This window comes from Hippopotamus amphibius, chromosome 2 (genome assembly GCF_030028045.1).
Source record: "Hippopotamus amphibius kiboko isolate mHipAmp2 chromosome 2, mHipAmp2.hap2, whole genome shotgun sequence".
Lineage (NCBI taxonomy): Eukaryota > Metazoa > Chordata > Mammalia > Artiodactyla > Hippopotamidae > Hippopotamus > Hippopotamus amphibius.
The window spans coordinates 210951852-210974258 of record NC_080187.1 but is presented as its reverse complement, the minus strand read 5'-3'; the positions used below and the strand labels follow the sequence as shown (position 1 = coordinate 210974258).

General features: G+C 53.6%; 1 protein-coding gene across 7 annotated transcripts in view; it reads left to right on the top strand.

Annotated features, from left to right (window-relative positions):
* Window positions 1-22407, top strand: part of TLE3 (TLE family member 3, transcriptional corepressor) — a 47800-nt gene that overhangs the window by 7761 nt on the left and 17632 nt on the right. For 4 of the 7 annotated variants that reach the window (XM_057723111.1, XM_057723110.1, XM_057723108.1 and 1 more), the window contains exons 5-6: window positions 13424-13486; window positions 15056-15130. In XM_057723111.1, the coding sequence (XP_057579094.1) occupies window positions 13424-13486; window positions 15056-15130 (138 nt within the window). Of the gene's footprint in view, window positions 1-13423; window positions 13487-15055; window positions 15161-22407 lie in introns of all 7 variants that reach the window. The other 3 variants (XM_057723109.1, XM_057723106.1, XM_057723105.1) reach the window with 1 other exon arrangement.

Here is a 22407-nt window from a genome sequence, read left to right as displayed (position 1 = left end):
GAGGGTCTGTGCGCTTTTCTGGCTCTTCCTTCTCATCCATTTGATCATTGAAATGACCTGGCGGTTGGGCACATGGTCCCTGTGTTTACCCACTGATCAAGGAAACTGGTCCGGGGTGGAGATCTATCTCCTTATTGAAGACTCTCCCTGAATCCTGCTGGACCAGGAGCTCCTGGAGGACACAGAGCTCTTCCTTCTGTCTGTGGCTTCCTCCTTCCCCACCTCATGCAGGAAGGGTCTAGCCTATGTCAGCCTTTGTTTCCATTTTGTTGTAGGAGAGAGTCAGTCAAGGGATGAATTCCCTTTTTCGTCCTGTTCGGGAAAATGTTTTCCATCCTGTTTGTGCAAAGTCCTGGGATGCCAGAGGCAAAAAGGTGATCCAGGCCAGACCTGGGTGGGGTACCCTGCTGTGATGTCATGCAGGAGGTGCTCCCACACCTCAGTAGCTGTGAGGGAAGCCCCTCTGCTGAGGTCTCCTACGTGCACTTAGCACATGATAGGTGTTCAGTAAACATGTTGCTTTTTCTCTGCTCAGAATTCCTGGGCTGTCAGAGGGTGGAATTCCCATTCCCTGAGCCCTGGGAGTAGGAGAGGGGGGCTTGTTGTGGGCTGGCCACCAGCTCTGCAGGCTTCCTACTGCTTCCTCCTATGGCTCAGCATCCAGTTTCTTCATCCCTCAAATGAGGGGGTTGGACTGATTCCCAAAACGGTTATTGGGGCCTGGGATGTGCTGGGTGTCAGCTGGGGCTGGTTCCACAGACACCCTTCCCTCCGCGGGGCAGTCGGGCATCTAAATAAGTCATTGCAATGCAGTGAGGTAAGTGCTGACAGGGCCAGTGTCACAGGAGGAGCACCCAGGGACAGAACGGCTCATTCTTCCTGGGAAAGGGGAGTCAGGGCAGAGAAGACGACACCAAAGGGCTGTTACTTGAGCCACATCTTAAAGGGAGGGCCACGTTCATGTGGCAGGAGCCACTAGTGGAGGCTCCTCTGGGGGTGGCAGCAGCCCTTAGAAAGGCAGCCAGGTGTGTTCCTGCAGCCACAAGTCCACAAGTCTTGGGAACAGGGCGGGGGAGGGGGGACTCCACTTGGAGCGGGAGGCGAGGTGGTGACACGTTGCAGCAGGGCCAGCTCCAAGGCCTCTCTGCTCTCACACTCCGCTCTGTGGCTCCTCCGTCCCCAGATGGGGCTCTCCAGGGCTGGCCTGGGTCCATCTGCTGGGCCAGGGGTGGGGGCCACTTCCTGCAGTCTGTGGCCTCCCCAGCTGGCTTCCCCACCATCATCTGCTGGTTTGAACTTTATTCCCCAAAGTGGCATTGGCTTCTCACTCGTATTGGTAATTCTGTAATGACTGGTTATGACCCGCCCCCTCCCCCATATTTAATTCTCATCAGCCCAGCTCTCCACTTTGCTATTAATGATAGCAGCCAGCAAAATAGCTTTCAACATGCCATTGACAGTCTGGTTTAAGAGAGCACTTGAAGTAGTGCTAGACAGCTGAAAGCACCCATAATTGTGTACCAGAGTGAGAACTGCGCGCTCAAGGGCCTTGTTTTTATATGCTTAAAGGGACAATATCTTGTTTTCAACAAATGCTCTCCGAGACTCACAGCCAAGATGCTTTCTCTCCCTTTCTCTCTTCGCTTTTCTCCCTTGGCTTTTGCTTTTCTTTCTCTTGCCTTTCAAAATAAATGTTCCCTCTCAAGTTGAGGCTAAGGAGAAACTTAGGGAAGGGGGAGTTTCCTGCCGCCACAGAAGTAGGGTTTGGGACATCCTCCACTCCAGACTGCGCATGGGGGGGGTGGGGGGGTGGGGATGGCTTCGCTGCCCCGGGTCTTCCGGAGGAGGTGGCGAGGGAGTTGCGGTTCTCCCCCGGCAGTGATGCTGGGTTCTTTTGTTTGCTGGGGATGTTGCACAGTGAGCGTGAGGGTGGAGTGAGCAGGCCTCCAAGCTGCCACCTTGTCACCGTGGATGTGCAGGCAGAGGCCACCTGGAGTGGGAGGAGTCAGCCTCTGGGGAGTCAGATTAGGGACCTCTAAGCCCCTCAAACCATATTCCAGGAGGCCATTCTGCAGAGGCCCCTCTGGAAATCATGAGGATGGGTAGGGCAGGGGCTTGCCTTCTTTGGGGGAGGTTCATCCCAGCTTAGGTTAACCAGGGGACCCAGTTACTCAGCCCTGAAGATTCTTAACAAATACCTCCGTCCCCTTCACCCCACTGACGTCATGACTTTGAAAGTGCAACAGCCTTTTAGGAAGAGGCTCCCTTCACCCACTATCCCCAAAACTTCCCCTGACCAATTGCGTCCTTTGAAGGGTGAAGGAGGAACCAAGTTCCCAGGAGTGGGGATGAGATGCCAGGGGAGCCCTGTCCTCTCAGAGGCACCCCCATTTCGTTCACCCACCTGTGAGTGACACAGGTGGGGTCCCGGGGCAGCTGCTGCCACCCTCAGATAATCCCAAGAGAAGGCCTTTATCAAGGATAGAGTGAAAGTTTTGATCTACCAAATATCAGAGATAGTAATAATATAGCCTTTCATATTTCTGTAGCCCTTGATTGTTTGCAGAGCAGCTTAGACGTTTTCACCTTAGAAACCTAAGCTCACAGGCATTTGGGTCCAGGACAAACACACACCAGGAGGAAAGCGCCAGAGCCTGGCATGAAAGGCCTGGGGTGTGAAGATGACCTGTATACTTCAGGGTGCCACAGGGCTGTGCTCCTAAACTGGGGCTGGGGTGGGAGGAGAGCCACGTGTTGGCTTTGAGTGCTGTGAGGGACGAGACCATTGTGTACTCACAGAGGCCCCCTGAGCCTGTGTGAGGTGCACAGTGTGTATTTTCAGGGCGATTCCAGGACTGTTGCGTTCCAGTTTGGGGGGGTCTCCCTGACCCCCTATAGCATCATGGGCCCTCTGGGGAGGATACCAGCCTTTCTCAGGTTTCTGAGAGAGGCCTGTGGCTGTGAAAGTCGTGATTGTAGGAAGAAATATGTCATAAACCTCTATTTTAACGTCTTTAATAGGTTTACGCATTGTTTTTCCTCGTCTCACATGACAGGACAGTTTCAGTGTGAGAGGGGAAGAAAGGAAGTGGGTGAGGAACAGAAAGAGGTTAAAGCAGAGATGTGGGGGGATAGGAGTGGGGAAGAGCCGGGGAAAGCATGCTGAATTGGGGTTACAGGCGGACCTGGGTAGCAGGAAGCGAGGGTTAATGGCTTGGAGGTATATTAGTAAACGATGCTTGTCATGCTTTAGCTATCTGTTTGGGCCTGGAGTTCCAAGTGTTGGGGCCTTATCTCATTGCCCTTTTAAATCCTTGATAACCATTGTTCACAGCTCTTTGACTTTTTTTTTTTTTTCAAATTCCCAATGAGAACTTTTTAGTTTGCAGTGGAAGGCTACATCTTCCCTCAAATACAGAAAGAGTTCTTTCCACCAGTCCTACAGCTTGGGGGCAGGGGAGGGGAATCTTCCTGCCTGGTGGGCTGGAGAGGCTTTGGTTTTAGACTCCTACACCACCCAGCCAATAGATGAGGACTGTGTAATGGAAGGGTTGGAGGAGGAGGGGCCCCTAACTGTGCCCAAACACTTCTCAAGGGAGAGCCCTCAACAGGTCTGTCCTGCTCCTGGTCTGAAGCTGAGCATCCTGGCAGGGGCGTGCTTTGTGAACCCGTGGCGATCTCTGCTGGGGAGGAGCAAGGCAGTTCGGAGTGGACTGGGGGGCAAGGGATGGGAGTCAGTCCTCCAGCTGAGGTGGGGGCGGGGGACAGGGACTCTCAGACTCCCTGCCCAGGAAGAGGTCGGTCGGATTCACGGGCCCGGGAGAAGCTGCAGGTGATGCCAAATGGCCTGGTGGGAAGAGAGTACCGATGAGATCGGGCAGGTGGAGGCAGTGAGCCGGCCTGGGCTGATTGGTCAGTGGGGCTTTAGGCTCTCCTTAAACGCTTCCTCTGAGAAGAGGAGGGGGCCCTTCCTCGGAGCCCCTTCACCGGTGGAGAGAGCTTCAGTCCAGTGCTCGTCTTGCTTTGCCCAAGAGCAGAAGTCCAAGGGCAAAACTCTGGAGGAATTGAGGTTGACGGCCCCATCTCCCAGGACCTCACTGTATCCCAGAGAAGCAGCTCTCCATGAAGGCAGCCTGAAGTGAGGAGAAGCATCCGTGCCCCCAAAGAGCTGTCCTGCCCCTGCCAGGGTCCTCCCACTGTTGGCTTGACGCTGGCCTCCGTGTCACCGGGCACTTGTGTGGCACCAGGAGCCCGGCCTACAGGAACTCCTTAAGGTGGTAAGGTGCGGGTTTGGTCTTCTTTCTCAGCCTTTTTTGGTTTCTCGCTAACCTTTTATCTGGTTCTTACCCCACTTCTCAAGGGACCTCTACCTGGTTCTCCTTCGCCATCACCAGGCCCCTTTCTCAGTCCTCCCTGGTGCTGCAGGAGCACTTCCCAGGCCTCCAGGTGGTGGCTCTTTGATAAACTCTGTTTTCACAAAGGTGCCAGTGCAATCAGTGTTTCTCCATCGGAAGTCAGTTGTTTCTCAAAGGGGCATCCTGGGAAGTTAGGTGCAGAGCACCAGGAGCTGGGAGATGGCCTGTCCCGGGGGCTAAGGGACAGGCTTTGAAGTCATACAAACTTAGGTTTGAGTCCTAGATCAGGGTCTACTGGCTGTGTGCCTTGGGGTAGCCCATTTGCCCTCTGCGAGCTTGAATTTGTAACAGGGATGATGAGAATGCCTACCTATTAGAGTGGTGCTGCCTGATAGAACTTTCTGCAGTCGTGGGAATATCTGCCTTACTGTCCAGTATGGTAGCCATCAGCCACATGGGGCTGTTGAACACTTGGAATGTGGCTACTGTGACCTAGGAACTGAGTTCCAAATTGAACTTCAATTAATGTTAGCTAGCCACACACGGCTGGCGGCTTCGTGCATCGGACTGTGCAGTTATAGACAGTGCTTTGAGGACGATGTGAGGTGACGCGTGTTAACTGTTTAACACCGTACCTCCCTTGTGTGTGCGGAGACCTCAACAAGGGATTCTCACAACAGGACAGTCCCCAAAGTTGCCAAGGCCTCAGAGAGCGAGGACTGGTTCCTTGATGTTGCAGATGCCGTACGACTTCCCAGAGTCCTTTCTCATTTGGAACTTGTTGGCTCCACATGCCAGCCCTGCAGTGCAGACACCATGAGCCCCACCTAACAGTAGGAACACTGGCATTTCAAGAGGTTAAGTTGACTCGATTGCGTTCTCACGGTGGACCGGGGGTGGGTTCAGAACTGGAAACTAGGCTTGATTCACTTGGACAAGTATCTTTATCCAGAGGCCGCATCAAGGTGTGGTCTTTTGTGGTCTTTCCGCTGGCCCACCCCCAGACCCATCTGTACGTCAGCACTTTGATTCCAGTATCGGGAAGTCCTCAGACAAAGCTTTTTAAGAATTCAGTGAAATGTGAGCGTCAGCAGTGCATAGACTGGGGTTTCTCAACCTGGGCGCCGCTGGCATTTGGGGACTGGATAATTCTCTGTGGTGGGGCTGTCCTGGGCATCCTTCATCTTTACCTCCTCGTTTCCAGTAGCACCACTTCGGTTGTGACACCCAAAAATGTCTCCAGGTACTGCCAGATGTCCCTGGGGGGAGCAAAATCTGCCTTGGTTGGGAACCCTTGCTTAGGGGAGGAATTCTGGCTCTAGAGCCGCTGTCTTGCTGTGTGACATAGGGCACCTGGGCCCTCCCTGGGCCTCATTTTCTTCATCTGTAAAATGAGATGGTGAATGTGCTGGTGGTTTGGGAGGAGGCCAGTCTGAGAGGGAGCTGATCATACAAACAAGTTTCTAAATAACTGACCTTGATTTTTATGGTCTGTGAAATGCCACCATGCCTGCCATCCTTGTCTGGGGAGGAGAGGACCCTCTGACCCTTGTAATCTAAGGAAGGGACACACTGCTCTTTGGTTGTGCACTTGATGGTGGGTGGGTAAAATGGAGCTGTTTTTGCCCACAGTCAGTCTGCTCCTTCCCTGACACCTCATTTTCCCCTTCCGGCCACACAGGTTTCCCAGAGAGCCCCTGTCCTTAAAAAGTCCTAGCCAGTGCTTCATTCGTAGTGCTGGCCTTACAGGGAGACCCCCAAAATTTAACGAGCTGCCTTTGCAAGGGTAATGTGACTTTTACAGCCTGTTGAGGGGCAACGGGAGATTTGCATAATGTTCCAAGGGGGATTAGGTGGCTGGGGGTTGCCATGGCAACCCCACTGGGATGAATTGAGAATTTTTCCTCCTAGCCAGAGTTGGCCAATGGAGTCTGGGAAGGTGGGGGAGGGGGGCAGGGGGTTATCTAAGAGGAGGGAGGGATGGGGGGGGGGGTTGGCGAGTCTGAGGCGCCTGGGATGAATGGGCAGTGTTAGGAGAAGCTGTAATCTGAAAAGGCTTTCCCTGTTCCATCTACACAAGCAGGCTCTTTGAGGGCTATTCCCTGGAGTGGGGGTGGGAGGCAAGCAGAGTTTAATGTGTTTGGGAACCAAGAAATTAAAGTGAACAAATATTTAAAGATTATTGGATCTTGTTAACAGGAAACCCAGTGGATGGAAACTGAGAGTCTGAGAAATGAAAGTCTTGAGTCTTAGAGCCAGGGGGGGACTTGGCTGTCATCTCTCCAGGTCCCTCCCATGGAGTGGTGGCCACCCCTGTGTCCCTGTACGGTTGCCATTGAATGCTCCTCAGCGGTACTTACTTGCACATGGCACCTAATTCATTTTCGAGAGCTCTATTATTATTATCTTGGACCCAAATCTGCCTCCTTCATGCAACGGAAGCTGAGGTCCTAGCACAGGACACACCTAGGGCGGGAATGCAGGTCTCTGGACTTTGCATTGCCAGCTCTTTCCAGGGTCAGGGACCTGGATGCTTCCTCTGTTCCCCCGCCCACGCCACTCCCCCGCTTCCTCACTCAGCCTCCCCATTCCCAGTTCCCTTACTGCCTAGACTCTTTGCAGAAAATGTCTGAGATTCCTGGTGGGCACAGAAAATGAAGGTGGGGTTCCTTTCAGGGGAGCACGTGGGAGGCTCACATCCCAGCTCGGCCCCCAGACTACCTTGTCTTTCATCTGCCCTCACTGGGGAAGGACAGACATACTGGCTCCTCGCTGCCATCCTTACCCTGTGTGAAGGGCGCAGGGGCTGGTGTCCCAGGCCAGTGTCCCAGCCAGCATCCCCTTCCCTCCCCCGGAGAGACAGATCCTCAGGGTCACGCCAGGGCTGGGTCTTTTCTTGTTCCACGTCCTCCCGGCATAAAGAATTCAGCAGGCTTCCTTGGAAGCATAAATATTTAATGGCGTTGTAGTTATATATAATTTGATCAATATGTCAGTGCTAAAAGGGCCTTTAAGGAGGCTCACCTATCACTGAGTGATCTGTGATGTCAGCCTCCCCGGCCCCCGCAGGAGCAGGGCTCATTATCTCCCCAGCTGCTAAGCGGGGCATTTATTCACCCCCTTCTGAAAGACACCATGGAGCTGCTCTCGCCTAGAGCCCATGTGTCTTGGGGATGGAGCAGGGCCTGGGAGCCCTGTGCCGGCTGTTGCTGGAGGCCTCACCCTTCCCTGTCCCTGGACTTCCTTCTCTCTGGTGATAAAACACCCACTTGCTTTATTTCAGTGCTCTCTGAGCTTGGTCCAAGGAGAAACTGCCTGGCAAGGAATTTTCATCTCGTCGTCCAATAGTCGAGGGCCTATCAATTTAGAATTGCCTAGGAAATGCAATGGGATATTTTCAAGGTAAAATTACTTAGATGCATTGTTCTGGAATCTTCCAATATTTGATTGCCAGGCAATGGTGGCACCTGGCTGCTGGAGCTTCCTCCTTGTGCACAGCCGCCAGCCTCTCCCTGTGCCCCTGTGATGTTAATTCAAGATGAGGCACACTCACTTTGAACACCCCAGGACTTGAGTCAGAGAACCGGGTAAAACCTATTCAAATTCAGGAACCCCAGGGCAGACCAAGTGTCCACCCCAGGCATACATGCTTCGAGAGGAGTAACCCGAGGCGCAGCCACCAGATACGACTTTCTGGAGGTCACATGGCAGGTCAGAGACAGAGCTGGGGGGGGACCACTGTTTCCACGTGGCTTGGAGTGTAACTCACGTCTCACAGAGGTGTCTTGTCCTCAGCCCATTTTTGTCACACACATCCACAAACGGGTCTTGAGAATCACAGCACACTGTTCTTCCTAAGACCCCGCTCTGGTTGTCCCAGGAAGAAATCCTTGTTTTAAAAGTGAAACCGGGAACCTAGGAGTGGCTTTTTGGCCACTTCACAGGCAGGGAATTGCCGTGACTTCCCACTAAATGAAACACCTTGAAGAGCCCTTGCCTGGCTGTCTTCAGCTCCTTGTGAGTCACAGAAAGAACCCAGACAGGAGCTGCTTGACACTTACAGATAGAACATCATTGCTCTGCTCTGTGACCGTTGTTTGCAGTTTGGCTGATGGACACATTCGGATGGTTCCTGCTGTGAAGAAGCAGAGTAACCCGAGCGTCAGCCTAGCCCACCACCCAGTGTTTCGAGATGGCATCCATTCGCGTTTCGAGATGGCTTGCGTCTTCTCTGCTTATTCTTTAAACTCATGCTCTGCTCTGTTTTACTGAGCTTTCTGGAGGAATGGGTGTGTCACAGAGCAACTCAGGAATGTTTTGCATTCTCAAACTCTAAACGATGGCTCCTGGATCTTATGTTATTCAGTTCGTCCCTCTCTTTTGCAGGTGACAGAATTGAAGGCCAGAGGAGGGAAGGGATTTGCCCAAAGCCACACAGCTAGATTGGAGGCCAAGCTGGGAGGAAATGCCGGGTCATTTCTGTGTGGCTCAGGGGTCAGAACATGCTCTTTAAAGTGGCCGTGTTCCTCCCTTTCCTTGTTTTTGTTTGGCTGAGGTTAGAGGTGTGCATTTTCAAGAGCTGATCGGTACAGACAACTGGGCAGTTTAAATACTGGAGAGATAGATGGTCTCCTGGAAGTGGCTGTCAGCTGTGTGTTGAACAGGCAGTTAAATTAAAAAAAAAAAAATTTCAAGGCTGGCTGGGTGCTGCCGGCTGGAAGCAAGAGACTGCTGGGGGTGTGGACCAAGGGCAGATTCCATCTCTCTTCATTAAGTGTCCTGGGTCAAAGGCCCCATGGATGGGAAGAGCAGCAAAAGTGAACGCAAGGATGTGGCTGGAGCATGTACTCTGAAAAAGCTCCAGCGCCCTCCGTTTACAGCAGGATGTTGAGAGGTCCTGCTCTAATGAGGAGACGATCGTGTGAATGGGAGTTACTAAGGCGCGTTGAGCAGACTGCTCTTTGGGAAATAACACTCGCCCCCCACTGTCTTGTGTTCCGTCATTTATTTGCCTAACAGTCTGACGGAGATGCAGGGCAGATGTTCCTCCCGCGCCCAGTTGGGAGCACAGATTCTGGATTTCGCAGGATCTCTGTGCACGCTTCTCTGAGCCGCTTCTCTGTCTGTGTCGGGTAGATCAGTTCCTTCTGAGGAGCAATGTTTTTCCACCAGCAAAGCTGCCTTCTTCGAACCATACTTGAAAAGAAACTTTCAAAGGCAGCAGCAGACTCCCCAAACACCTTTTGCCAAAGGAAGCCATCCTCCCGTCACCCGGCACCCACCTCCTCCCAGGTTCTCCTCTGAGGCTCTGACTCAAACGCAGTGGCTTTTCAGGACCGGGATGGAGGGAAGCATGGAGGTCCGCCCCGTCAGCCCCAGCTGCCTTATTGATGACAGGGTGCCCTGAATGCCAAAAGGAGCTTTCCAGCGTAGGGTCTAGTTCTGATTTGTGATTTGTGACCTGTCCCGATTGTTAAAGTCACACGTCTTGATTCTTTTTTCCTTTCCTTTCTTGGAAGTGATGTTTAGAGCTTGTTTGAGTTGGATCCGATGCTGTTTTAACAGCTGTTCTGATCGGAAATGCTGTCAATTTTTAACCCTGACGGTAGTTTTTCTTTCAAAAATACTTCTCTGAGCTTCCTCAAAATTACGAAATTTGGCTTCTTGGTAGGAAGTCGTTTAGTGAAGTTGCTTAATTGCCAAGTGTCAGTTTCCCCATCTGAAAACTGGAGATTTATAAAAAATGCCTTCCCTATAGGGTTCTTGCGAGCTAACTCACGTGAAATGTCTGGAACAGCTGGGTCGGCGGATGTTAGCCGTTATTATTATTGTTGTTGTTAAGAGTGGTTCTGTCTGGCCAGCTTTCTATTTGCAGGAGCTTCCCCTCCTGCAGTCACCACGCTCAAAAAAATAAACATTAAAAAAAAATCATTTAGGGAACAGTTTTCCTGTTCATTCTTTGATGCACCAGTGTCCCCTGATCCTGTTCTCAGGGTTGGATGGTCTCTGTAGAGAAGACCAAGGCCCAATTCCTGCTTCGACATGGTGGGGAGACCAGGAGGGGAGTGCAGGGGACGGTTCCAGCTGGGAGGGATGGGATTTGCATGCTTTCTTCACCCTCACTTCCCCCCAGAAAAAAACCCCAGAGCCAAGCGTGACACCACCCCCTCCCCGCGGCCCGCCCTCAACCCCCGTATAGTATAGTCTTGACTTGTGGCGGGTCAAAGCCCTTCCTGCCAGACGGGAAGGCCACTCTTCATTGAGTGCGGGCCCCAGGAGAAAGCCTGAAGGCTGATACCTCAGCCTCCAGGATATTCCATGTCTGTGTGGAGCTGTTCTGCTGCCTTTGGTTGACGTGTGGGCGTGGCAGGCAAGAACTGCTCTTGGTGGAAGGGTGAGATGAGAGGGGACTTGCTCTGAGCCACCCAGCCATGGTCACCTGCTGGCCTGAATGCCAAGCCTTGAACCAGGCAGGGCTACACGAAATCTCGGCAGGTTTTTCCTCATAGCCAGAGGATGCTGGGCTCTGCACCAGGCCCTGCAGGGGAAGATCCCACCTGTGGCCACACGTTTGCTAAAAGATGTGGGGAAGGGGAAGGTTGGCTACTTTTCATTTTGTTCCTTTACCTACCAAGACCTTGACACTTGACCTGTTTGCTAGGGGAAGTGAGCAACAGGTGGGACTCCTTTAGTATCAAACACCCCAGAGGTGGTGAGAGCTGTAGTTGCTGAGCAGGCCAACGTGATGGGGAAGGTTCAGAACCTACCGCCTGCCTTCCTGGCTTGGGAGGGGGTGCCTCACCCTGTTGACGAAGGACTTGGGCTGCAGCTCACCCCACCTCCCTGTTGTCGACCAGCCCTCCGCGATCTGAAGGGTCGAAAAACAAACAAACACACAAATGCAGGGAGGCCGGCAAGGTTCTTTTGGCTAAACATTTACTGAGCACCTGCTGTGTACCAGGCTCTGCTGTGATAGTCATTTGAGGTAAGAGGCCTTGAACCAGTCAGCTCCCTAAGCAGTAAGGATGGTTTGTTTATTTCTCTTAGCTTTTTGTTTCAAATGAAACTTTCTATCCTTATTTGGCACATAAACGTGTGACAGTTGAGTGACTGTGTTGCTCTATACAGGTTTGCGCAGCACTGATTGTTTCCGGAACTCCTGACATATGCAACCCTGACTCTTACTTTGTATCCCCTTCCCCACTATCAGTCAACTTGGGGGGGAAGGAAAAATGAACAGAAGTGAGAAAGAACCCTGTTTAGGAGTAGAACTGTTCCCACTTACCTAGATTAATAATTTATACGATAATTAGTAATCGCCCCAGGTTCCTTACAGTATGAACGATGAGCATCCAGTGGGCAGAGGCCAGGGATGCTGCTAAAAGCCCTGCCGTGCCCAGAACAGCCCCACACAACAAAGAATTATCCAGCCCCAGATGTCCACAGCAGTGCTGACAAACCTGGCTGTACAGTGTCCTTGCTGGAGTAGATGTGGCTGTGAATCCCGTGGGGCTCAGCCAGGATGATTTACCCTCTCCACCCTGCAAGTTTGGAAGTGTGGGGACCGTTATTGGCACTCAGTCGATCTAAGATAGAGGGATAGCCTTTCGCACCAAAGACTTGTTTTACCCAGATGCCCGTGGTGGGAAACACTTGCCCTGGGAATCTATAGAGTGTTCCGGGAGAGAGCAGTGAGCTCTGATCCCCACCCAGGAGCCCCTGATGCCCTGGACAGGGGTCTATCTCTGTTGGAGCCTGCAGCCCCAGGATATGGGGCCACGAAAGCCCATCAGATTCCTAGTCCACAGCCTGTCCATCTCTTCACAGGCCAGAGGCATCCTCATCAGTGGCCGGGGGCTGGGGCGGAGGTGCGGGTGCTGACCCCAGGAATGCTCCTGAGGGCCAGGGTCTGTTTGTAAGCCTTCAGACAGCATTGGTTTTATTTTAAGTGCACTAGGATTTCTCATCCAGAGTCATTTGACGTGCAGATGATCACAGATTTTTAAAGGCTGTTGTCATGGTTTTGTCTCTGAAAGATTGCTATGTGCTGAAGAGATCTTTGAAGCCAGCTCTGGGACCTCAGTCCTGGCGGCCCTGGGATTCAGAATGAGATAAGAGAAGCAATTCTGAGACTTGTCTGTCAGGGGTCCTCGGCCTTCCTGTCTGGATTCAGTTAACCATTTGGCCCCACTCTTTTTTTTTTCTTTTTCTTCTTTTTTTTTAAACCATTCTTCATCCGAGATGGTTCACATAGAACACAGGTGGCAAAACAGTTGATGTTTTTCTGAATGTGATCTTTTCTGGAGTATTGGGGTGGGGCAGAGAAGTGATCTGCCTTTTTGTGATCAACTTCGAGGAAGGGCTAGGGATCCAATGAGTTACGTGCTGAGTAGCATCTTAGAGAAGGCAGTACTTTATCCCCCCCAAAAGCAAGCGTCAGTGGTGGGATTTCAGGCTGGGCAGCACACACAAGGGCGAGAGATTGGTCTGGTGGGAGAGAGGCAGCAGCGAAAAGAGGGGGGGGGGTGATGGAGACCCTCTAAAGCCACATATGTGAGCCTGGCCCTAGGGAGCCCTTTGGCACATGCAGCCGCAGGCCTTCCATCACCTCCTGATTTGTCTGGGAGCCTGAGAGCCTGTCCTGCTGTTGCCCTTGGGGCCACCAGGCATAGCAGTTCCTTCTCCTCTGACTGTGTTTCACCCTTGTGATAGGTTTCAGCGCAGTAGGCGGTGTGGGGGTGGTTCTTGTTTAGTTTTGCGTTGTTTTGATTAGGGCTTCCATCCAGAGGAGGCGAACTGTATATTCTGAACCAAACACAGAGACCACCTCTGGTAGGAAATTGGAGCTCCCTGAAATGTAGGCAGCCGGGTTGGAGGGGGTTGGAAGAGATTGCTTCACAGTGTGGATTTAACGAGGCCTCCTGGCAGGAGGCCCACCAAGGGTGGGAGGATGGATGGAGCCTGTCGAGGGTCTGCAGTCTTGGGGGGAGTGTGCGCTTCCACTGTCTGACATTTTGGCAACTTGATTTATTTGCTTGAGCCTCACACGGTCTCTTTTTCCTTTGCAGACAGAGATTGCGAAGAGACTGAACACGATTTTAGCACAGATCATGCCTTTCCTATCACAAGAGGTAAGACCTTCCTTTACTGTGTCCTCCGTTTCGTGCTAGAGCAGCCCAGTGGCTGCCCGGGTCTCACTGGAGCCCCGGCCCCTGTCCGTTCACATGGCCTGAAGTTGACAACCTGGGGCTTTACAGACCCTCCTCTGGCACATCAGAGGGGCCGTTTGCTCCTTCTGCTGGAACCTTTCCTCTGCTTCTGCCCGAGCCCTGAGAGGAGGGTCCTGGCCTGCGATGGGGCTAATAGTGGACAGTGGGTACCTCTGTGCCGGCCCCCAACCCTTGCCCCATCCAAACCAGCATCTCCAGCCTCCGCTTCCCCATGTCCCAGCTTCCACAGCTGGAGACATCTTAAGACCAAGGAAGCCTGGCCAGTCAGTGCCAAGGGCCAGACCCTGTGAGGGGAACCACTACCCACAGGGAACCCCAGCCCCCCAGGACAGAGTGTCCTCATCAGAGGCGTGACCAAATTGGTCACATCATCTTCTAAGCACACTTTCCAAGAGACCCCCACCTGAGGCAGGGCTGGGCTAGTGGAGAGAAACATCTCCAAGGAGGCCCCTCGGTACAGGATAGATGGGTGGAGCTCGTTTCCATCCAGCAGAGCTCATTCCAGCTGGGGCAGGCCTGCCCTCCAGGCCCCACTCAGTGCCTGGGACCACCTGCACTCCCTCCTGGAGTCCTGGGTCTCTGAGTCGGAGTAATGACCCATACATGATTGAATTCATGTAAAAGCAGGATATGGTGATGTCCTCGGAGCTTGCAACCCATTAGGGGAGACAGCTGCCTATGAAGCGGGTCCCACCTCAAGGCCGAAAGGAATGAATGCATTTAAAAAAAATTTTGTTTAAATAGACTATTTTTTATAGTTTGAGGTTCACAGCAGAACTGAGCGGAAGGTACAGAGATGTCCGCTAGCCTCCCCCACTGTCAGCATCCCACACCAGAGTAACTGATGAACCCGCATCAACGCATCGTCACCCAAGTCCATAGCTTATATCATTGTGCCATTCTTTTCTCTATCCAAACACAAACTTTTTTGTTTTCCATTTAGATAGATACAGGTTGAGTATCTATAGATACATGTACTTTTCTCGTGAGCCCTTTGAGTATAAGTTGCAGACATCCTGACAGCTCACAGCACTCACTACTCAAGCTCCCTCTCCTAAAAATAGGACTCCCTCCCACGTGACTGCAGTATTGTCACTGCATTTAGAAAACGAATAATCTTTCAGTAGCCTCATCTCGTATCCAGCTAATTTCCAGATGCTCGGGAGGAAGGTTTGTCAGCCGTCTCCGTGGTGGACGGAGACGGTTGACAAACAGCCGTCTTTTGGCCCATTTAGATTTTAACTTAAAACTCTGGGAAGTTTTGCTTATGAAAGTAATACGTGCTTGTTGAAAAGGGTTTAAAGAAGAAAGTCCCCCATCCCTCCTGTGCCCCGTTTTGGTCAGTGGACCTCCTCTGCCTCCCGTGGGGGCTGCCACCACCTGGTGCTCATGGCCCCCCCCCCCCCCCCCCCCGCGGGACTGCTTGGTCCGGGAAGGTGGCCGCCTCTCACCCACACCTGCTCCCTCCAGCACCAGCAGCAGGTGGCGCAGGCAGTGGAGCGAGCCAAGCAGGTCACCATGACGGAGCTGAACGCCATCATCGGGGTACGTGGACTCCCCAGTCTGCCTCTCACCGTGTGTATAGCCCTTTTATTCCTCTCATTTACCATAACCAGAGATGGACCCTGACCTTAGCTGGCCTCAGAGAATGGCGGCCCCGGGGCTCCCACTTCCCTCAGTGTCTCATGGGCTCAGACCCACCTGGAGATCTTCCCCAGTGGCTCCCCAGTCCCCAAGTTAAAGGGGTGCCTGCCACGCCCCGATCCACCTCTAGATTCATCAGCCCCGTCCTCCCCTGGCTTTGGGCACCTCCAGCATTGAGGAGGGTGGGCTCTGCGGTCACCTTGGAGGCCAACCTGACTCCTCCTCCCACCTCCCCATGGGACTGTCCCCTCCCTGGCAAAGGTCTGCCCTTCTTTGGCCACCTGGGATCAGAACCGTCTCTGCGGTACTGTGATATGAAACGTGCTGTGGCATTTGGGTCTGGGCCTTGCTGTCCCATGCGCTGAGCTGCCTGGCCAAGCATTCATCACGGGCCTGTGTGAAGTCCAGCCAGGGCCCCTGGCTAGGTCTCCCTGATGTTCTAGAAGTCCTGTCTCATCCAGGAATGGGAAAAGATAACAGAGAGCGCTTTGTGAGCCCCGCTGCTAGTCTGGCCCTTCAGTGAGAGGAGGCAGCTAGGTCTCTCCCCGTTGGTGCCCCTACACGGCTTGCATCTTTAGTGCATTTCTCGGGTTCACACAGCATCTTGATCCTGCTTGCTGGTTTGGTATGAGGCTGCTAAGGATATTTAAGGCATGCATCTGAGGAGAAACATGGTTTTCCAGGTGACTTTGGGCAAGGGTTGAAGCCTCAGGATGCACCTGTCCACCTTTGGTCCGTAAAATGAACTGGGGTGGGTGAGATCATTGCTTCTCATCCACAGGCGGCTGAGTCCAGACCCCAGCAAAGCTTCTGAACGACATAAATTCCGGGGCGCTCACCCCAGAGTTCTTTTCCATAGATTTGGGGTGAAACTGGAAATCTGTGTTTTCGAACCTTTCTAGATCATTCTGAAGGGTAGTCAGGCTTGGGAAGTAGTGAACTGGTTGGCTGAGGTCCCTCTAGCTCTCTGATTGGTCCCCATTCTACATCTTGTTCTTAAGTATGGTCATTATTTCAAGGTGGAACTGAAGGCCTGGAAGGTTCTGCGTGGTGGGATGAATGATGACTCTGGGCTCTTCATTCTGGGACAGAAACCTGGAGGCCTGTGTTCTAGTTAAGCCTCTTCCCCATGTGACCTCAGGCGGTCCCATCTCTTCCTTGGGCCTTAGTTTCTGCATCTGTTACAGGAGGGGGTAGAGCAGCTCATCTCTCCGGGCCAGGAGTGCCGGGAGGGTAGGCTGGGAGTGACAGAGTGATGCTGGTGGATCCTGACCCTCCAGCACATCACTGGGATCGGTGACGGTTACAGGGTTCTGTCCTTCTGGTCCAGGGCCCCGGCAGCTGCCAAGTGCTGCTGCGGGCTAGGCAGGGGAGCACTGGCCTCGTCTGCGTCCTGGCGATGTTCGGGGAGGAACAGATGCTCGCCTACGGTGCAGGAGGAGCAGGGAGGAGACCAGAACAGGGAACAGCAGTGAGTGGTCACTGTTTTTAGGCCGTGAGCTGGGAGGCAGAGCCTCCAGCAGGGACATCGTAACACTGTAAAGTTAGAGGTCTCCTCAGAGACCCTCTGAACCAGGTCCTTCAGCTTCAAGACGCGTGAACGCTGAGGCCGGGTGCTTTGTGAGGGTGCTCGGTGGGGTGCTGAGCAGCAGCCCGGGCCTCCACCCACTGGATGCCAGTGGCAACCCCCCCCTCATAGTCGCGACACCCCAGAACGTCTCCAGACACTGCAGGGGTCCCAGAGAGGGGCGGGGGCAGCATGTGACGTGGCCCGTGGTGGAGAACCACCGAGCCAGCTGCTGCCCTTGCTTTACAGAGACAGGGAGTGATTTACAGACACTCACGCACGGTTCAGGAGCAAAGCCAGGCCAGAGGGCCTGGGCTGGCTTCCGGCTCAGGGCTCCCCACCCCGCCCCCAACCTCCTGTCCAGTCCAGCCGTGGTGTGGGGCCTGTGGCCCCCTCCTCAGGGGCCAGTTCACAGCTTGGTGGCTCTGCTGAGAGCGGCGACGCGGGCTCGGGGTGGGACGTTGATTCTCTGAAATTTCTCCTCTCCCGGCTCCTCGTCCCCATCCTCTTTCCAGGTCCAGCCCTCCCGTCCATGTCGTGTCCACAGTGGGGTCCCCTCTCCCCCGCTGCCTCCCCCTTGGGAATTAAAATCTTCTTATGAAAAAAGAATTTTTTTTACGTTGTAAGAGAAAAGAGGAATTGGGGGAAGAAGCGCTGCTTGGATTAGCTCCACGTCCTTCAAGGAGTATTTAGGAAGCTACACGTTAGGTCACGGCAGCTCGAGGCAGATATTGGAATTCAATTAAAGCCAACGAGTGGGGCCTGTGACCCCCATTTTCGAGGTAATCGCTTCTCCGGCTCTGAGTGATGAGCAGCCGTCTCCCCGTCATTAAGAAGGCAGCCGTCTCATCGCTGCGCCTGACAGAGCCTCACAAGGCAGGGATTACGGACGGCTGAGGATGGCTTGCCGGGGCGTCCCCTCCTGCAGAGGAGGAAGGAGAGGGAGAGTGGCCTAGAAGCTAGGCTGACTCGGGGAAGTGATGGCAGGAGGGTGGCCAAAGGGCAGGAGTCCGGCCCCAGCAGGAAAGGGCAGTGAAGGGGAGGCCCCGGAGGCTCTTAGAGCAGCTCGTGGCTGCCCTCCTGGCGCTGTCAGATTTGCCCCTCCGTGGTGCGAGGCGAGAAGGAGCAACCCCCCTGGTCTGGGGGTTACGGGGACTTCAGGCAAGTCACGTCGTTCCTCCAGGCCTGTTTCCCCATTTGTGAGACGATGGAGAGGGCTGGGCAGGTTTACTGTGACGTGTCCCCTCCAGTCAGTTGTCTGGGGTGCTCTCGGGTCAGGGGTGGAAAGATCCTGGGTTCACGTCTTGGCTCATTTCAGAGAGGTGAGAGGTCAGGTGGACACACCTGACGTGGGCATTCCCACAGCTAGCAGCATGTTTATCACGCAGATTAGAGGATTTCGAGGGCCTCCCCTCCCGGTGAGAGAGGCCAGGCTCCAGCGTCAGCTTGGTCAGAGGGGACAGAGGGGCTGACGGAAGCCCAGGCTTGCTGGCCCAGCCCACCCACCCCCTGTGGGGCCACTGGGAATTCAAGTGTCCATCTGGGAAAGGCAGGCCCAGAGGTGTGTGTCTGCTTGCCGGGGCCCAGCAAGACCCAGTTATTGCAAGCCTGTTACACACCCTTTCTGCTTGGATCCAGATTATTGAGGGATCCTTAGCGGGTCAAAGGGTTCCTGAGCATAAGGAGGGAGTTTTGTCCCTTGCTCGGCAGCTTGCAGAAGGCCTCCCAAGCACATTAAAGACCCTGTGAGTTGACGTTACCCACCGTGTTCAGAACTCCTGTTTTACTTCGCGCTGTGCTGGCCCAGTGTCACTGAACCTGGCAGGTGGAGGGCCGCTCCCCTCACTTGCCCACTAACAGTTTGGCCTGCATTCCCTTGGAAGTTATTAGTGGAAGAGATGTTATAAAGTATTGACTTGATTACTTTTTAAAAAAATTTTTTTATTTTATACTGGAATATAGTTGATTAACAATATTTTGTTAGTTTCATGCGTACAGCAAAGTGATTCAGTTATACATATACGTGTATCTATTCTTTTTCAAATTCTTTTCCCATTTAGGTTATTACAGAATATTGAACAGAGTTCCCTGTGCTATACAGTAGGTCCTTGTTGGTGCTTATTATTTTTTTTAATTGGGTGGGGAGGTGAGGAAGAGGAGGTGGGGGAGGTTGTAGTTTGTTACAGACTACACTGGGTAGTTTTGGTGGGGGGATGCGGTTAAAAATTTATTTATTTATTTTTGGCTGTGTTGGGTCTTCCTTGATGCGTGCGGGCTTTCTCTAGTTGCGGTGAGCGGGGGCTGCTCTTCATTGCAGTGCGCGGGCTTCTCACGGTGGTGGCTTCTCTTGTTGTGGAGCACGGGCTCTAAGTGCACGGGCTTCAGTAGTTGTGGCACACGGGCTTCGTTGCTCCGCGGCATGTGGGATCCTCCCAGACCAGGGCTCGAACCCGTGTCCCCTGCCTTGGCAGGCGGATCCTTAACCACTGCGGCACCAGGGAAGCCCCACCCTGGGTCGTTTGAAGCCAGTCCTGAGTTCTCGCATTCCCGCCAGGATGCCAGTGAGCTGGGTGCAGTTGACAGGGAGAAGGGTGGTGCGAAGTGTGCGCCTTAGAATGAACGCATCTGTGTCTGTCGGGGACCACGGTGGAGAGAAGGCGTGCTGGCTTTGAGTCCCGGCTCTGGTTGCTTTGACGTAGCAGACTCACTTCACCGCGTGCCCTCCCCCTCCCGCCCACCCACCCTGAAACCTGCTCCTGTCTCTGAAATGGGAATCATAGAGTTGTTGGAGGTCTTCGAGCTGTCACAGAGCACGAAGGCACAATTTAGCCTAGAGCTGGGGGACCACCTCCGTGGGCATGAAGTAGGACCAGGTGGGGGCCGGGGCCACTCCCTCTCCTGGGAGGGTGGGGCGTCTCCATCTCATGCAGTTCGGACTCTGTCTGGGTGTCCTCGGTGGGTCTTGGCCGTGGAGTTGCTTAGACTGCTTCACGAGGTTTAACCCAAGTCCTGAACCTGAGAAGCGACGCGTTGAGGCAGGCGGCAGAGGCGCGAAGCGTGCTGCGCGTTACCCAGGTACGCGGACCCGGCCGGCTTGGCCTCGCCGTCAGCCTCCCCTGGAAGTGGCCGGACCTTCTGAGCCCGGGACCTGGGCGCGTGACACACGTGAGGAGGACAGGGACACACGTCTGCCCCACGGGACGTGTTCTCTGGCAGGGTGCTCTTCCCACAGGAAATGTGAACGTCTGGAGGAGGGGGTGCTCGCTTGCTTCCAGACGCCTCGCCCCTCTTTTGGGGGTGGAGGGCATAGGGATGGGGGGAGATTGTTGCCTTCCTTTCACGTGGTGCACAGAAATCCTGGTCTTGCAGGGGATGGGGGCGGCCGGGGAGAGGTTGCTGCGGAGTGGTGAGCCCAGCGCCCTCCTCGGACAGTGGACTTGATCCCGTTTCTCCCCAGCTGAAAACGCGGTCACCCCCCCACTTGGATGTCACTCTGTTTCCGCACATCACGCTCTGAAGTCAGAGATGCGTCTCAGGGATAGAGATGCAGCCTGAAGATGGCCGTGCCCTGCCTGCGACACAGGGATGGAGAGACAGATGGATCACTGCCAGCCAGCTCCCCCTGCCCCGCTGCAGCGAAGACGTTGTCTCACTCTCTAACCACATCCAGGACTGTTGTTAGCAGACCCTTGGCCCGACAAGCCCTGGCATCTGTCCTCGCCCCAAGAGAGAAGCCTGGGGAGTCAGCTCTATGTCCCTGCTTCCTGGAGCAACTATGCTTTTCAGCCACCCAGAGCAGACCTCAGGGGAATTTCTGGCCGGGCAGGGAGGGGGTGGTCTTGTACTTGAAGATGAGAAGTACGGGGAAGCTGCCTTTCCTCTGTTGCAAAGAAAACACTCCTGCTTGACAGGCTATGGCAGAAAATCACCCTCTCTGTCTGGGAAGCTCAACAGCTTTGAAAGCCACTGTCTTCCAAGCAGCCACTGCAATTACAGCCTTTGTTCCAAGCTTCTGATGCTGGTTTGCTGGTTCATGTTTCAGGAAGCAGGACGCCCCACTGACGCTCCTCGTCCCAGCTAACGGTTCTAGCTGCATCTCAGTGGGCCTTGGAGAGAAGGCTTGGATCTGGGAGGTGGATGGCTTTTGGACAGAGCCACTCTGCTTGACTTACTTCCCAGCCTCTCTGTGTAAACCTTTTCCAACATTTTCATTTATTCACCCAGCAAGTGTGTACTGAACAAACATGCCAGGCCTTACTTGAGGTACTGGGATGGATAAAACAAGGTCCCTTCTTCTTGAAACTCATGAATTGCCAAGCATCGCAGAAAGATGAAAGAAACTATTTGTGGTCCATTTATAGTTTCTGCTAATGTGAATTGAGCACCTACTTTGCCTTCACATCTAGTGACGCACATGATCCTTGCACAACCTGAAGAGATGGGCTGCATTCCGATCCTAACTTTGCAGATATGGAAACTGAAGCTGAGAGAGGTCCACTGACTCTTCCAAGTTCTCAGAGCTGATAAAAGGATAGAGCGGGACATCTTCCTTAGTCTTTCTGGCTCCAGAGTCTGGACTGTTACAGCTCTCAGAAGGGAGGAACCTGTTCTGACCCAGACGATGGGGAGGGCTTCCAGGGGGCCCCTCAGCTTTGTTTCTGTTCTGGTGTCTCGGGGCAGACCTGTGGTCAGGCTGCAACCTGGACCAGTGCCCACCAGGAGCTTCTGTAAACTGCCCACCAAGAGATTTCCCGGGTCTTGAGCGTCGGCCCAGGGTCCCAGCCTTTACCCCCAAACTGAGAAGTGAGCTCTCTGGGGCCAGGAGTGCGGTGTGGCTGGGGTTGCCATTAATTTAGTGGTCCACCAGGTTGGCAGTTTGCAGCTTGGTTGGGGGTGAGTGGGGCCCTTAACCCCTGACCTCAAACACATTTACTGCCTCTTGGAGCCTCACGCCCATCCAGAACTGTGGGCCGTCACTGTGTTTTGTTCTGTCAGCAGTGGCCTGAGAGCCACGGTTCACACTGACAGGCGAGCTTATCAGATTTGGGCTTTGTCACCCCCATCAGCTCTTCTTGCTTTGGGCAGGGGTTTCCTTAGAAAAATTCTTTTTTTCTTTTTTTTAAATAAATTTACGTATGTATGTATGTATGTATGTATGTATTGGCTGTGTTGGGTCTTCATTGCTGCGTAGGCTTTTCTCTAGTTGCATCAAGTGGTGGCTTCTCTTGTTGTGGAGCATGGGCTCTAGGCACACGGGCTTCAGTAGTTGCAGCACTTGGGCTCAATACTTGTGGCTCACGGGCTCTAGAACGCAGGCTCAGTAGTTGTCATGCACGGGCTTCGTTGCTCCGCGGCATGTGGGATCTTCCGGGCCCAGGGCTTGAACCCACGTCCCCTGCATTGGCAGGTGGATTCCTAACCACCGCACCATCAGGGAAGTCCCCTGCCTCTTTTTTTTAAATAAATTTATTTATTATTTATTGGCTGCATCAGGTCTTTATTGCTGCGCTCAGACTTTCTCTAGTTGTGGCGAGTGGGGGCTACTCTTTGCTGTGGTGCATGGGCTTCTGATTGCACTGGCTTCTCTTGTTGCGGAGCACAGGCTCTAGGT